This window comes from Ranitomeya variabilis, chromosome 3 (genome assembly GCF_051348905.1).
Source record: "Ranitomeya variabilis isolate aRanVar5 chromosome 3, aRanVar5.hap1, whole genome shotgun sequence".
Lineage (NCBI taxonomy): Eukaryota > Metazoa > Chordata > Amphibia > Anura > Dendrobatidae > Ranitomeya > Ranitomeya variabilis.
Window position 1 is genome coordinate 24,406,727 of NC_135234.1, and position 12,789 is coordinate 24,419,515.

The 12,789-nt window shown below is 43.2% G+C and overlaps 1 protein-coding gene across 4 annotated transcripts in view; it reads left to right on the plus strand.

Annotated features, from left to right (window-relative positions):
* The window catches only part of LOC143817906 (cell surface glycoprotein CD200 receptor 1-like), a 55,358-nt gene that overhangs the window by 23,416 nt on the left and 19,153 nt on the right, over positions 1-12,789 (plus strand). For 3 of the 4 annotated variants that reach the window (XM_077299375.1, XM_077299378.1, XM_077299376.1), the window contains exon 2: positions 9,152-9,445. In XM_077299375.1, coding sequence (XP_077155490.1) covers positions 9,152-9,445 — 294 coding nt within the window. Of the gene's footprint in view, positions 1-5,392; positions 5,594-9,151; positions 9,446-12,789 lie in introns of those variants that run through there. The other variant, XM_077299377.1, reaches the window with a different exon arrangement.

Here is a 12,789-nt window from a genome sequence, read left to right on the forward strand (position 1 = left end):
ATCAGCCCGCAGCTGTCTGCGTAGCCTTTTCTGGCTATTAAAATAGGGGGACCCCCCAAAAAAATGACGTGGGGCCCCCCTATATTTTATAGCCAGAAAGGCTACGCAGACAGCTGCTGGCTGATATTCATAGCCTAGAGAGGGGCCATGGATATTGCCCCCCCAGTTACAAATACCAGTCCGCAGCTGCCCCGGAAATGGCGCATCTGTAAGATGCGCCAATTCCGGCACTTAGCCCCTCTCTTCCCACTCCCTTGTAGCGGTGGGATATGGAGTAATAAGGGGTTAATGTCACCTTGCTATCATAAGGTGACATTAAGCCAGTTTAATAACGGAGAGGCGTCAATAAGACGCCTATCCATTATTAATCCAATAGTAATAAAGGGTTAATAAAACACACACACATTAGGAAAAAAGTATTTTAATATTCTTCATTTCACCATACTTACCATACTTCAGCGCCTGCAAAAAACGTAAAATAATAAACCGTATACTACCTTTCCGCCGTAGTCCAATTAATAACGAGTGTCCCACGACGATCTCCCCTATAGAACAGTGACATCGGGTGATGTCACTGCTCTATAGGACCTTCAGTGACACACTGACAGGAGGCAATGGCTCCTGCAGTGTATCACTGAACTAAAGTAACTTCTGAGTCTCACTTTATGGCAATTGCTGCATGGGAAAATTTCTCACACAGCAATGGCATAAAGTGAGACTAGGGACTATTTTTTTTACAGCGGCGGAGGAATACAGTGCGGAAGGATACCTTCCTCCTGTCATTGTGTTTCTGGAGCCCCTGGAGAGCAGTCGCATCAGCAGATGCTGCCGTTCTCCACAGGAGATCGTCGTGCGACACTCGTGGATTACTGCGGACAGAGAGCATATTGGTTGTTTGTTATTTTAATCTATTTTACAGATGACACTGGCTTCGGGGAACAAAGTGACAAGTAATGGTGAGTATGTACTCTATGTTTAATGTACTGTATGTCTGTATGTATGTATTGTATGTAATGTATGAATGTATTGTATGTAGTATGTATGTAGTAGGTATTTAATGTATGTAGTATGTATGTAGTATGTATGTAATGTATGTAGTATGTATGTAATGTATGTAGTATGTATGTATGTAGTATGTATGTAGCATGTATGTAGTATGTAGTATGTATGTAGTATGTATATAGCATGTATGTAGCATGTAGTATGTATGCAGTATGTATGTAGCATATATGTAGTATGTATGTTGTATGTATGTAGTATGTATGCAGCATGTATGTAGCATGTATGTAGCATGTATGTAGTATGTATGTTGTTTTTTTTTTTTTTACATTCAACACATTAGCCGGATGATGGGACTACTACTGTCCCATCATTGGCTAATGTGTCAATCACTGTCCCATCGGACGATGCCTGCACACACACACAGAGCCCCGGCAGCCCGCACAGAGCCCCGGCAGCCCACACAGAGCCCCCGGCAGAACACACAGAGCCCCCGGCAGCCCGCACAGAGCCCCCGGCAGCCCGCACAGAGCCCCCAGCACCCCGCGCAGAGACCCGGCACCCCACACAGAGCCCCGGCAGCCTGCACACAACCCCCGGCAGGCTGTACAGAGCCCCGGCAGCCCGCACAGAGCCCCCAGCAGCCCGCACAGAGCCCCCAGCAGCCCGCACAGAGCCCCCAGCAGCCCGCACAGAGCCCCGGCAGGCCCGCACAGAGCCCCGGCAGCCCGCACAGAGGCCTGGCAGCCCGCACAGAGCCCCGGCAGCCCGCATAGAGCCCCAGCAGCCCGCACAGAGCCCCGAGAGGCCCATACAGATCTCCGGCAGGCCCGCACAGACCCCGCCTGCACACACAGCCACGCATAGTGTCCGCCCACGCACCGCCCACACTCTTTCCCCCTCTGGAACAGGATGTAGAAGGACAGAAAGGGCTTATTTGCATTGTGATATTTGTGTCCCATTGACTTGCATTGGTATTGGGTATCGGTATCGGCGATATCCGATATTTTTTGGATATCGGCCGAACCAATCCGATACCGATACTTCTGGATATCGGAAGGTATCGCTCAACACTACTTGTGATCCATTTGGCTTTACCGGTTCATCGATGATATATTCCGGGACATTCTGTATCTACATGTATTCATGTACTCTAATGATATTCCCATTTTCTCCAAAAAATTGGAAGACTCATTGGTTGAATGTTTGTAAAGTTTTACAACTTTGAATAAATCCTCCTTATTCCAAATTAGAGAAATGTGTGTTTGAGACACAAGACTTTGTGTTCCTCGGATTACTATTGATAAATGTTCCAAGGTGAAGTTCCATCTCTTTTCTTCCACTTGGGGATCAAAAAATTCTTGAGATTGAGTAATTTCAGATGTTTAAACCTAATCTCAAGTCATATTTATATGCAGCCCCAGTACTCTGTCTCAAGGAACGTCATGAACCACTTTATCTAGAAGTTGATGCCTCCTCGACAAGGGTTGGAGCTGTTCTCACTCAACAGATTTTGAAGAACAAGTTTACTTTGTGTGGTTTATTCTTTAGAAAAATTTGGCCAACTAAGAAAAATAGCTAAGAAGGAGAACTGCTAGGAGTAGTGGTGAGCGAGTATACTCGTTGCTCGGATTTTCCTGAGCACGCTTGTGTGTCTCCGAGTATTTGTGACTGCTCGGAATTTTAGTTTTTGTTGACTCAGCTGCATGATTTACATCTGCTAGCCAGCCTGAGTACATGTGGGGGTTGCCTGGTTGCTAGGCCCACATTCAAGCTGTGTAGCAGCCGTAAATCATGCAGCTACGGCGACGAAAACTTCATCTCTGAGGACTAACAAATACTCGGAGACCACCCGAGTGTGCTCAGGAAAACCCGAGCAATGAATATACTCGCTCATCACTAGCTAGGAGGCAATCACATCTAAAGGAATAAAAACATGTCTCTCAAAAAGATAACATTTTTAGTGGCGAAAATAACTTGGAATGCCTCCGGTCAGACCTTTCTCTTAATTTTGGAATGGGACTTTTCACAATTTGATTTTTTTTTCTTAATTTTCATCTGATAAAAATTGCAGAACAAACCCATTCTTCTGATACTTTGATCTGTCCAACTGATTTTCTGTAGATCTGATGCACATTAATGTCTCCACATGCATTCCTTCTGTAACCATGCTTTATATGGTAAGTCCTCCAAGAGGATGATTTTATGTAATTCTTGCTTCATGCCAGTCGTGGGCTAATTCTTCCCTCATGTCTTGTCTCCTTGAAGTCATGAAAATCTGCAAACATCTATCCTGCTACTTTTGGTGGTAAAGTGAAAAAAAAATGGTTTACTTTGACTCATCAAGACTGGTGCTTTGTAGGGTTGAGCGACTTTTGCTTCTTTAGGATCGAGTTGGGTTTTGTGAAACCCGACCTTCTCGAAAGTCGGATCGCGTGAAATCGGCCGATTCTACTGTAAAGTCGGGTTCCGGACCGGAACACGAAAGCCAATGCAAGTCAATGTGGATTCTCTCTCTCTCTCTCTCCTCCGTGCAAAGCATATGTTGTGTTTGACTGCGGAAATCACTGCAGCCCAAACGGTAATATGGCTCTATGACGCCGCAGAAACCGGGCCGGAACCTATGTCATTACGCTGCCCACACTCCTTAATTGGCTGAAAAAATGGCGGGGAAGGCGTCATACAAAACGCGACTTTGGCGCCAAGATCGCCGACCACGTGGCCGATCCCACGCTGGAGTCGGGTCGGGTTTCATGAAACCCGACTTTGCCAAAAGTCAGCGACTTTTGAAAATGAACGATCCGTTTTGCTCAACCCTAGTGCTTTGTACTCCATCTTGTTGAAGTATGCCCTGGAATAATTGGGCATATCTCTTAAATGGAAGGAACCGCTACAAGAAATGTACTCCACTTGGATGGGAATACATTTCTGTTGTCATTTATGTTATTTTTGTTGCATAAATTTTGATTACTTTGTTTGGGGCACTTGGCCATGCCTCATCCCAGCTGAGGTCCATCCACTTTTCAAAAAGTTGGCAAAGCTGACTGTGACCGGTGTAAATAGACCAAAAGTAGAAACTACGAGTTGTGCAAATACGGACATTCCAAGCAGTTTTACACTAGAAAATGTGTGAAAAATTGGTTGCTGAATCAGGGCTTTTTTCTATGTCTAAGATGTGGCTCAGATAAAACACTTCAGCATGTTCAAGTCTTCAGCAGCCGCTTGCTCTCTGTCCTCGACCCTAAACTAGAATTTCCATTGATTTCATCTCTGATTTGCCTTGAGATCGAGGGTTTACCATTATCTTGATGATCATGGATTGACGATCAATTTGTTAATGCTTACATATGATACCTAATGAGGTATGAAGTGACACATGAATAGAATTTAATCTTTATTGACATAATGTTAAAAATATTGAGAGAGAGATGGAACAAATGAGACCTCCAAAAAATCAGGGTGTGGCACAACACAAGAAAAAATGGTGTTTTTTGTAATCTATCTGCACATGGAAAATATTTTTTTAATTTATCTGTACACAGAAAATGTCGTCATGAAATAGGTATATGGACTTATATAAAAACGGGGGGACGCACAGGCGTCTCGTATTTTCCCTCTATAGTCCTTACCAAAAAGAAAACATAGAACAGAAAAAAAGGGGCGCACTGCTAATAACCTTGCGACAGGTTTCAGTTTAGATATAAATTGCTACAATCCAGCCCAAAGGAGACAATCTCTACTATTAGGGTATGTTTCCACGTTCAGGAAACGCTGCTTGTTTGACGCTGCGCAGCGCTGCAGCGTCAAACAAGCAGCGTCCAGATGTTCCAGCATAGTGGAGGGGATTTTATGAAATCCCATCTCCACTATGCGTGGAAACCCGCACGCGGCGGCCCTGCGACTACGGACATGCTGCGCGTCTTTTCAGATCGCAGCATGCCCGTACACCTTGCGGGAACGCAGCGTCCCCGCAAGGCATATCACAGGGCGCTATGGGAGAGAGCGATCATCCCGGATGTGAAGAGTTAACACATCCGGCATGATCGCGTCCCATTAAGGGGGCGGGGCTTAGCGCCGAGCGGCTTCGCCGCTGCGGCGATACCGCCGGCCATCCGTACCGTGGAGTCATACCCTAAGGCAACCTTCAAAAAACTCCACAATGATGTAATATTAAAAGGGGCCACTAGATGGCGATCTAACATGTAGATAGTGGAGTGAGTGCAGCGGGCCCAAAGCTGAATGTTATGTAATAAAGCTGGTAAAGGAGCAGACGGTGTGACCTGAACTCAAAGGTGAAAAGCTTTTTTATTCCCTTTTCCCCTTGTTCATATATTTATAATTTAACAGTATTTCATTTCTAACATCTATTCTTTTACTTACCTTTAGGTATTCTATGTGGTTTTTTTTTTGGTCTTTTCTCCTTTGGAGGAGTTGTGTAGATATTCGTTTTCGCGTCTTCTGATTTGGCGCAGATTTGCCGTTCGTTATGGATGGTCCCTCCCTTAGCTTCAATGGAGAAACTGAACATGGAAAACAGAGAAATGAGAGGGACATTTGGCTGCACAAGGGACTCTGATGGACAATTCTTCTAGATGTAATGTTATTACCGTATAATGTTGGATTTTAATAAGGGTTGGCAACATGAATGTGATCTATTTGTAGGATTTGTATTTTTCACTTTTCCCATTTTTACCCTCCCCAACTTCTCTCACTCTTTATCGTTAATACACTATGGCACCTTCATTACGATCTCACTGGAGTCTATGACAGTTATTTCCTGTGTCCATGTACTTTGCACCACATTCCTTGGTCCACCTTTCCCCTTTTTTATAGGCACACATCCCTTTAGTCCCCTTATATTTAGGGCAATGTCCATAAGTATTTATAACTAGCTACCGTGCGCTCATGTTGTATAATCTGCACTTGGTCCTGTTCACATTGCTATATACAGTGTAAAATGCGCAGTCCCTGCTCTAGGTATTTGCAGAATATTCTGCCCTCCTTTTTCCTTTTGCACTTTTCTATTCAGGGCATCACATAAGTGCGATCTTGTGTTGTGCAGCCATTCTTATAGCTGCACTAAAGTTCTGCTTATTTTGTCATTTACGTCAGATCCATAATATATTCATGGATCCCCATTCCCCTAGGGCACATATTATGAGTTTTCTTGTCTTAGATATTTGCATAATGTCTTGCTTACTTCATAATATTCTGCTTACTGCAATATCTATGTGCCATTACTACGGTAATTAGCATTGGTGCAATTACTATTAATAGATATATTTTGTACAATTGCACTGAGTCCTGCTTATACTGTTATATTATTATCTGCTTCTGACACATATAGAGTCTAAAATGTTCAGTCCCTGTCCGGGGCACTTGCCCAATATTCTGCCCCTTTCTTTCCCTTTCTCCTTTTTTTAGAATACATACACCTTCTCAGTCCGGAGCAATACTTCAGCGCAGTTTTCTGCAGTACCGTTCTGCTTACATTTGTACTAAGTCACGTTCATTCCTATTATTCCTTTTAGGCACGCACTTATTTATTGGTCCTTTGTCACCTAGGGCACATATTATGCATAATCTCCAGCCGTTGCGGTATACTATCATAATCACCTTCTGTTTTGTCCCCGTTCCGCCCCCTTTTCGCTCCTTCTTCTCCTTCCTGTTTTCTCTCGTTCATTATCTTTTGGGCATTCAGATTGGGATTAGGGGAGGGGACGGTATTACCTCCGCGGTCACACATACGGGTATTCCTTCCCCTCCCCTCATTGGATGGCACGCGTGCGCCGGTCTAATGTCTCGCCCTGACTTCCGATCAGCGCCAGTCCCATGAGGCGTGGTGCGTTCCACCGCGTGTCATCAGGCGCAGGACCGGAAGTCCCTTTTGCGATGGGAGTATCTGACCATCTTCATGCGCCACAATACATCCTTACCACTCCTTTACCCCGCCCACCACTCCACCCCCCAATTTATGTCACGCTCACATTCAGGATAAATTGACCTTTCCTACAGCCTAGTCTCCATCACGCCCCCTCTATGAAGAAGTGGTAACGCGAAACGGCGCTCGTCGGGGGGCGCAGGATGTGACACTACTCTCTGCACACGCCGCACAGCTTTTCACCTTAGAATTCATAAGGACTATATAGGGAAAACACGAGACACCTGTGCGTCCACCCGTTTTTATATAAGTCCATATACCTATTTCATGACGACATTTTCTATGTACAGATAAATTACAAAAATATTTTCCATGTGCAGATAGATTACGAAAAATACCATTTTTTTCTTGTGTTGTGCCACACCCTGATTTTTTGGAGGTCTCATTTGTTCCATCTCTCTGTCTTTTAAACTTTAGAATATTTTTAACATTATGTCAATAAAGATTACATTCTGTTCATACCCTTTGTGTCACTTCATACCTCATTAGGTATCGTATGTAAGCATTTATGAACGAAGTGCTATTGCCAATTTAATTTTGGATTATAGGATTAATCAATTTGTTAAGCCTCAATCTCCTTCAATATCTCTTCCAGTTGTTTATCACAGACCTTCAAGCAGTTTCTTTAGACTCATCCTAATGGCTAGTAATATTCTTGGTATGTTCCTCTATCTTGGGTTAACTTTCCCCACAACACTCATGTCTCAGGATCTTTTAGCAAATTTCTTTGTAACTGCAGTCTTATGTGCTCTAATTTCCCCTGGCAGTACTGACACATGAACTCATCACTCACCTGTGCCTATAGTTATCTTCACGATATCTAGACAAAAGTACAAAGAGGTTTTCATCTACCTGCTGCCATACACATGAGATAGCTGTTGGCCAAAGAATTGTCCAGGAACAAATATCTCTCTAGACTCCACTAAACATAGGAACCCTTGTCCATACTGTCTTTATTTTAACAAATGTATCGGGACATTATTAATTAGATATATAATATAAACTCTTCTAATTTCAAAATGGTTGCTAATGGATGACCATGTGACAAAACCTATCCATCATCCTCCAACAATGGAAAAACATTGCAGATGGAAATGCTGTCGTTCAATTGGAGGAGGCTGATGGACAGATCTGGTCACATGGTTGTTGATCAGAAAGTCATTTTGAGAAACCACAAAACCATGTGGCTATTAACAATAAGCATATATTCTAATGACACATCGGAAAATCATTGGCAACACAACAGTGTGCTGCTTGTTGATTGTTATGTGGAGCCCCAGCTTAATATGCTTATGGTAGACCAGAGCGTCTTTCTTCAGATCTACGACTGTCATAGTAAAGCATGTTGAGGAAAGGCAATGAGTTGACAGAATGACCTTAGGTGCATTGATTGTTATTGACTGTGACATCTAACGAGACCAGCTTTATTGGTCTTCAATCATTGGCTATGTCTTAGGTTATTAGCGCAGCAAGTATATCGGGGTTCTACAGCACAGATTCCACTTAAAAAGGTTGTCGACTAAGCAACTCTTTATTAATAAATTCACTGCCCATGATAAAAAAATCATACTTTCTACCCACACTTGTATTAATACTTGGATCTTGGTGTTTGTATGTGACCTGATAATCTGCAGCTTTAACTATTTCATTAGAGCAGACTTCCACTTGAAATAAATACTGAAAGGCTTCTAACCAAGTGGGATGCAAAGTCCAAACTTCCTGATGGAAGAGTCTGGGTTTGGTTAATATCAAGAGAACGTTGCCCACCTGACTGCATTGTGCCAGCTGTACAGTTTGATGAACGATAATGCTATGGGCTTGTTATCAGGGGACAGCCTCGGCCCCTTAGTTCCAGTAAAGGGAAATCTTAATACTTCAGCACAAGACATTGTGGACAATTGTAGCTCCCAGCTTTGTGGGAACATTTTGTGTCCCTTTTCTATTCCAAGAAAAAATAGGAGATCCAGCTCAACGAGGTAGTGAAAAAAAACCTTTCTTTATTCACTTCAAATCATGTTCAGTGGAGGATAAAACATCAGCAGCAACAAAGATAAAAACGATATCAACGCGTTTCTGGTGACCAAGCACCCTTAATCATGATTAAGGGTGCTTGGTCACCAGAAACACGTTGATATCGTGGACACAGGGGAGTTTCTGAGTCCAGTTTATTTCCAATCAAATTTGGAACTTATCACCTTTCTTTTTTTTCAGATTTCTTGAGGGTTCATGTTGGAGATGAGGCTGTCCTGCACTGTATCCACTCAATAAAAAACTTCACCATGATCACCTGGAAGGTGCATTTTCTTAATCAGCCTTATTGTTACCTGTCAACTATTGGACATGATCCCAAAGGAAACTGCAGCAGTCGAATGCATCTGGATGTAGATAAGAACCAAACATCTCTGAGAATACCCAATAGCATGGCCATCGATGATGGAAATTATACATGCGATATTGCCAATGGATCGGGAAACTTTTTCCACTCGATTGTTTTGCAGGTACTAGGTAAGAGAATACGTCCATTCTGAACTCAGCACAAGATAATCTACTAATTAAATTAGATTGTAAGGAGGCTGAATCAAGAAAAATTGAAACAACCTTTACAAAAAGCCAATCCTTGAATTGTACTGTTGAGTTGGGCCAATGAACTTCGTAGCTAGTGTTAGTTATATCGATTTTGCTATATTATGTGAATGACCCATTATTGGACTATGATATCAATATAAATCGGTTGGAGTCTGACATCTGTTACCATATCCTGTACCTGGGTGTAAACATTGTCCGGAGAAGAACAGGACAATTTTCGTGGCCTCTGCCAAGTACTATTAATTGAATAGGAGCTGACCTACAGTACTCGGAAGTGGCTTTTAGGCAGTGGAAGGAGTTGTGATGTTGTGTTCTGTGGACCATTAACATCCAACCGCTGCTGGAACTGGTAATAGATGATTGGTGGATGTGCCGAGTGTCGGACCCCCAGTAGTTTAATATTGCTGACCTATCCTTAAAGGGATCTGTCATTAGGATTAACCCTCCTAAGCCGTCTATATGGGCATGAGGTCCTAGGGTGCTGAATAAAATGATACCTTGATATCTGCTACCTGATTTCCTATTCCAGAGAAATCTTTGTTGTTGTTATATGTAAATAAGCTATTAAGATCTATGGGCAGGACATAGATCTCTCTAAGAATCTGCCTCCAGAGATTATTATAAATAAAAGTTACCACTGTGAGACTTGTAGACCGGGAGAGCAGACTGTCAGTCATTACATGTCTCACATGGGTAACGCCCCCTTTCATTTGTAATAAGCCCCAGAGGCAGACCCTCAAAGAGATCTAAAGTATGTCCAGCCCATAGATCTTAACAGCTCATTTACATATTAAGAAAAAAGTAGATTTCTCTGTGATAAGACATCATATTGCAGATATCAGCTTGTCATTTTATTCAACTGCTTATGACATACAGTTGTGCTCAAAAGTTTACACACCCTGACAGAAGTTTTGCTTTCTTGGCCTTTTTTTCAGAGAATATGAATGATAACACCAATACTTTTTATCCTCTCATGGTTAGTGGTTGGGTGAAACCATGTATTGTCAGACTACTGTGTTTTCCCTTTTTAAATCATAATGACAACCCAAAACATCCAAATGATCCTGATCAAAAGTGTGGCTCTATCTCCCCTCTTTTGGGTGTCAGCCCCACTTTGGGAACCAAAGGGTTCATAGCTAGGAAATTAGGTTTTTTTGGCAGGCTCTTTTATATCAGCCAATCACACTGGTACACAGTGTGATTGTCAATGCAACCTTTGTATATGGGTCAATATATGTGATCTGTTTATGTGCATTGATATTATATCAAATATTAGGCTGTGGTGTGTTTTACAATTATTTTGTGACATTTGTCAATTATTGTTATGGACTCAGTACCCCACTACGATGGTGTGGGTTTTTAAATGTTTTTAAATTGTTTTTTGTGGACTGTTTCTAAATAAAGATTGTGTATATTTTTCTAATTACTGTGTGGTGATCCCAAGTTTGTGCATACACGTTTGCTTATGTGGTATACTGTTTAGAGTATGCATATGGTGATCCCCTTTAATTAATTTCAAATGGACGGTGCCCGCTCACCCACTTTTTGTTGTCACCTGCTAAATATGGCGCCAGGACCTCCATACACTGCTCCGGAGGCAGTTTCTCCCATTCCGCCACCCTCTCGAAAACCATCAGGAAGACCTCAACGTCATCCCCCAGGGTCATCTTTTACAACGCTCTTCTTACCGTCTTTCTGGTGTACTAGCTTCACCTGGAGTTGGGGAGGAGACAGCAAGCCTCCCATGAACCGCCTCTGTGAGGAGTTCCATCTGCCACATTAGCACCTCCTGCTGCTGTCACTGCTGCTGGTGTTGTAGCTGCTGTGCCGACAGCTTATTCGCATCTTGCTCTTCCAATTGCTGCTGTTGATTGGCAAGCTGTTGCTGTTGTTGCACCTGGACCAAATGCTTTACAAGCTCCTCCATGCTGTCAGATTTCCCTCCTGCAGCCTCTTTCACCCAGGACATGCGGTATTGGCAGCCACACTGCCTCTTGGGATTCGTGCCCATGCTTCTAGCACCAATTGTAGAGCTCTGTACGCATTCGGCTGCAGTTGAGGTAGGCGCAGGAAGCGGAATTGTTGAAATGTCCAAGCAAGTTTATTAAAACTGTATAAACTGCTCGGAATAGCCAAAACAATCGAACAGCCTTTTACGGCACAAAGTGAAAAGCAAACAGAAAAATAAATAGTCCATATAGTCCTGTGGGTCCGCCCGCTCAGGTCAGTGTCTATAGCAACACACACTGGAGGTCTCCACACCTCCAGTCACAGACACTGAATGAGACATTTGGCCTAGATTTTATTAGCCAAATCACGCACCTGGGGTTGGGATATGTGAGCGGTCATTCCCACCCATCTCTTATGACCGCTCGTAAAACCCGGTCCTGGAAAGGCCAAATAACGCTCATCACTATACGTGCTGGAGCATACTACTGAGCTCACATCACCGCAGCTAACAGCTGCAATGACAAATATATCTCCTCAAGGACTCGTCGGGCGGCTGTTGTGAATTCTGTTTTTGGGCTCCCTCTGGTGGCTACTGGTGGTACTGGTTGACTTTGGTCTTGAGTTTCCAGTGCACCTGTTTTCATCAGGAAATTGGGAGTTTCCTATTTAGTCTGGCTTCTCAGTCACTCTAGTGCTGGCAATCAATGTTACCAGAGCATCTCTGTTGCTTGCTACCTGCTCCAAGTCTGCAATTCAGCTAAGTTGAATCTTTGGCTTTTTTTTTGTGTTTGTTTTGTCCAGCATGCATTTATATTTCTTGTGCTGCTGGAAGCTCTAGTGATCTGAAATTACTACTCCGGTGTCATGAGTTGATAACGGAGTTAAGGTAGTTTCAGGATGGCTGCTTAGGGTTTTGAGGTAACCGCGAAGTCCTCTTTTGTATTTTCATCTATCTAGTCAGAGGGCCTCACTTTGCTGAAACTATATTCATACTGCGTTTGTGTTTTCCTCTTACCTAACCGTTATTACATGTGGGGGGCTACTATAACTTTTGGGGTTTCCCTGGAGGCAAGCCAGGTCTGTGTATTCCTCTTCTAGGGGTAGTTAGCTCTCCGGCTGGCGCGAGGTGTCTAGAGATCAACGTAGGCACACCCCCTGGCTATTTCTATTTGCGTGTTAGGTTCAGCATCGCGGTTACCTGAGTTACCATCTTCCTAGAGCTAGTCCGTTTTTGCCCATGTCCCTGCCATTGGGAATCATGACAGTATTGCCGGCCATAATGTATTAAAGGTATTGGCTAAAGAAGGAGAGAA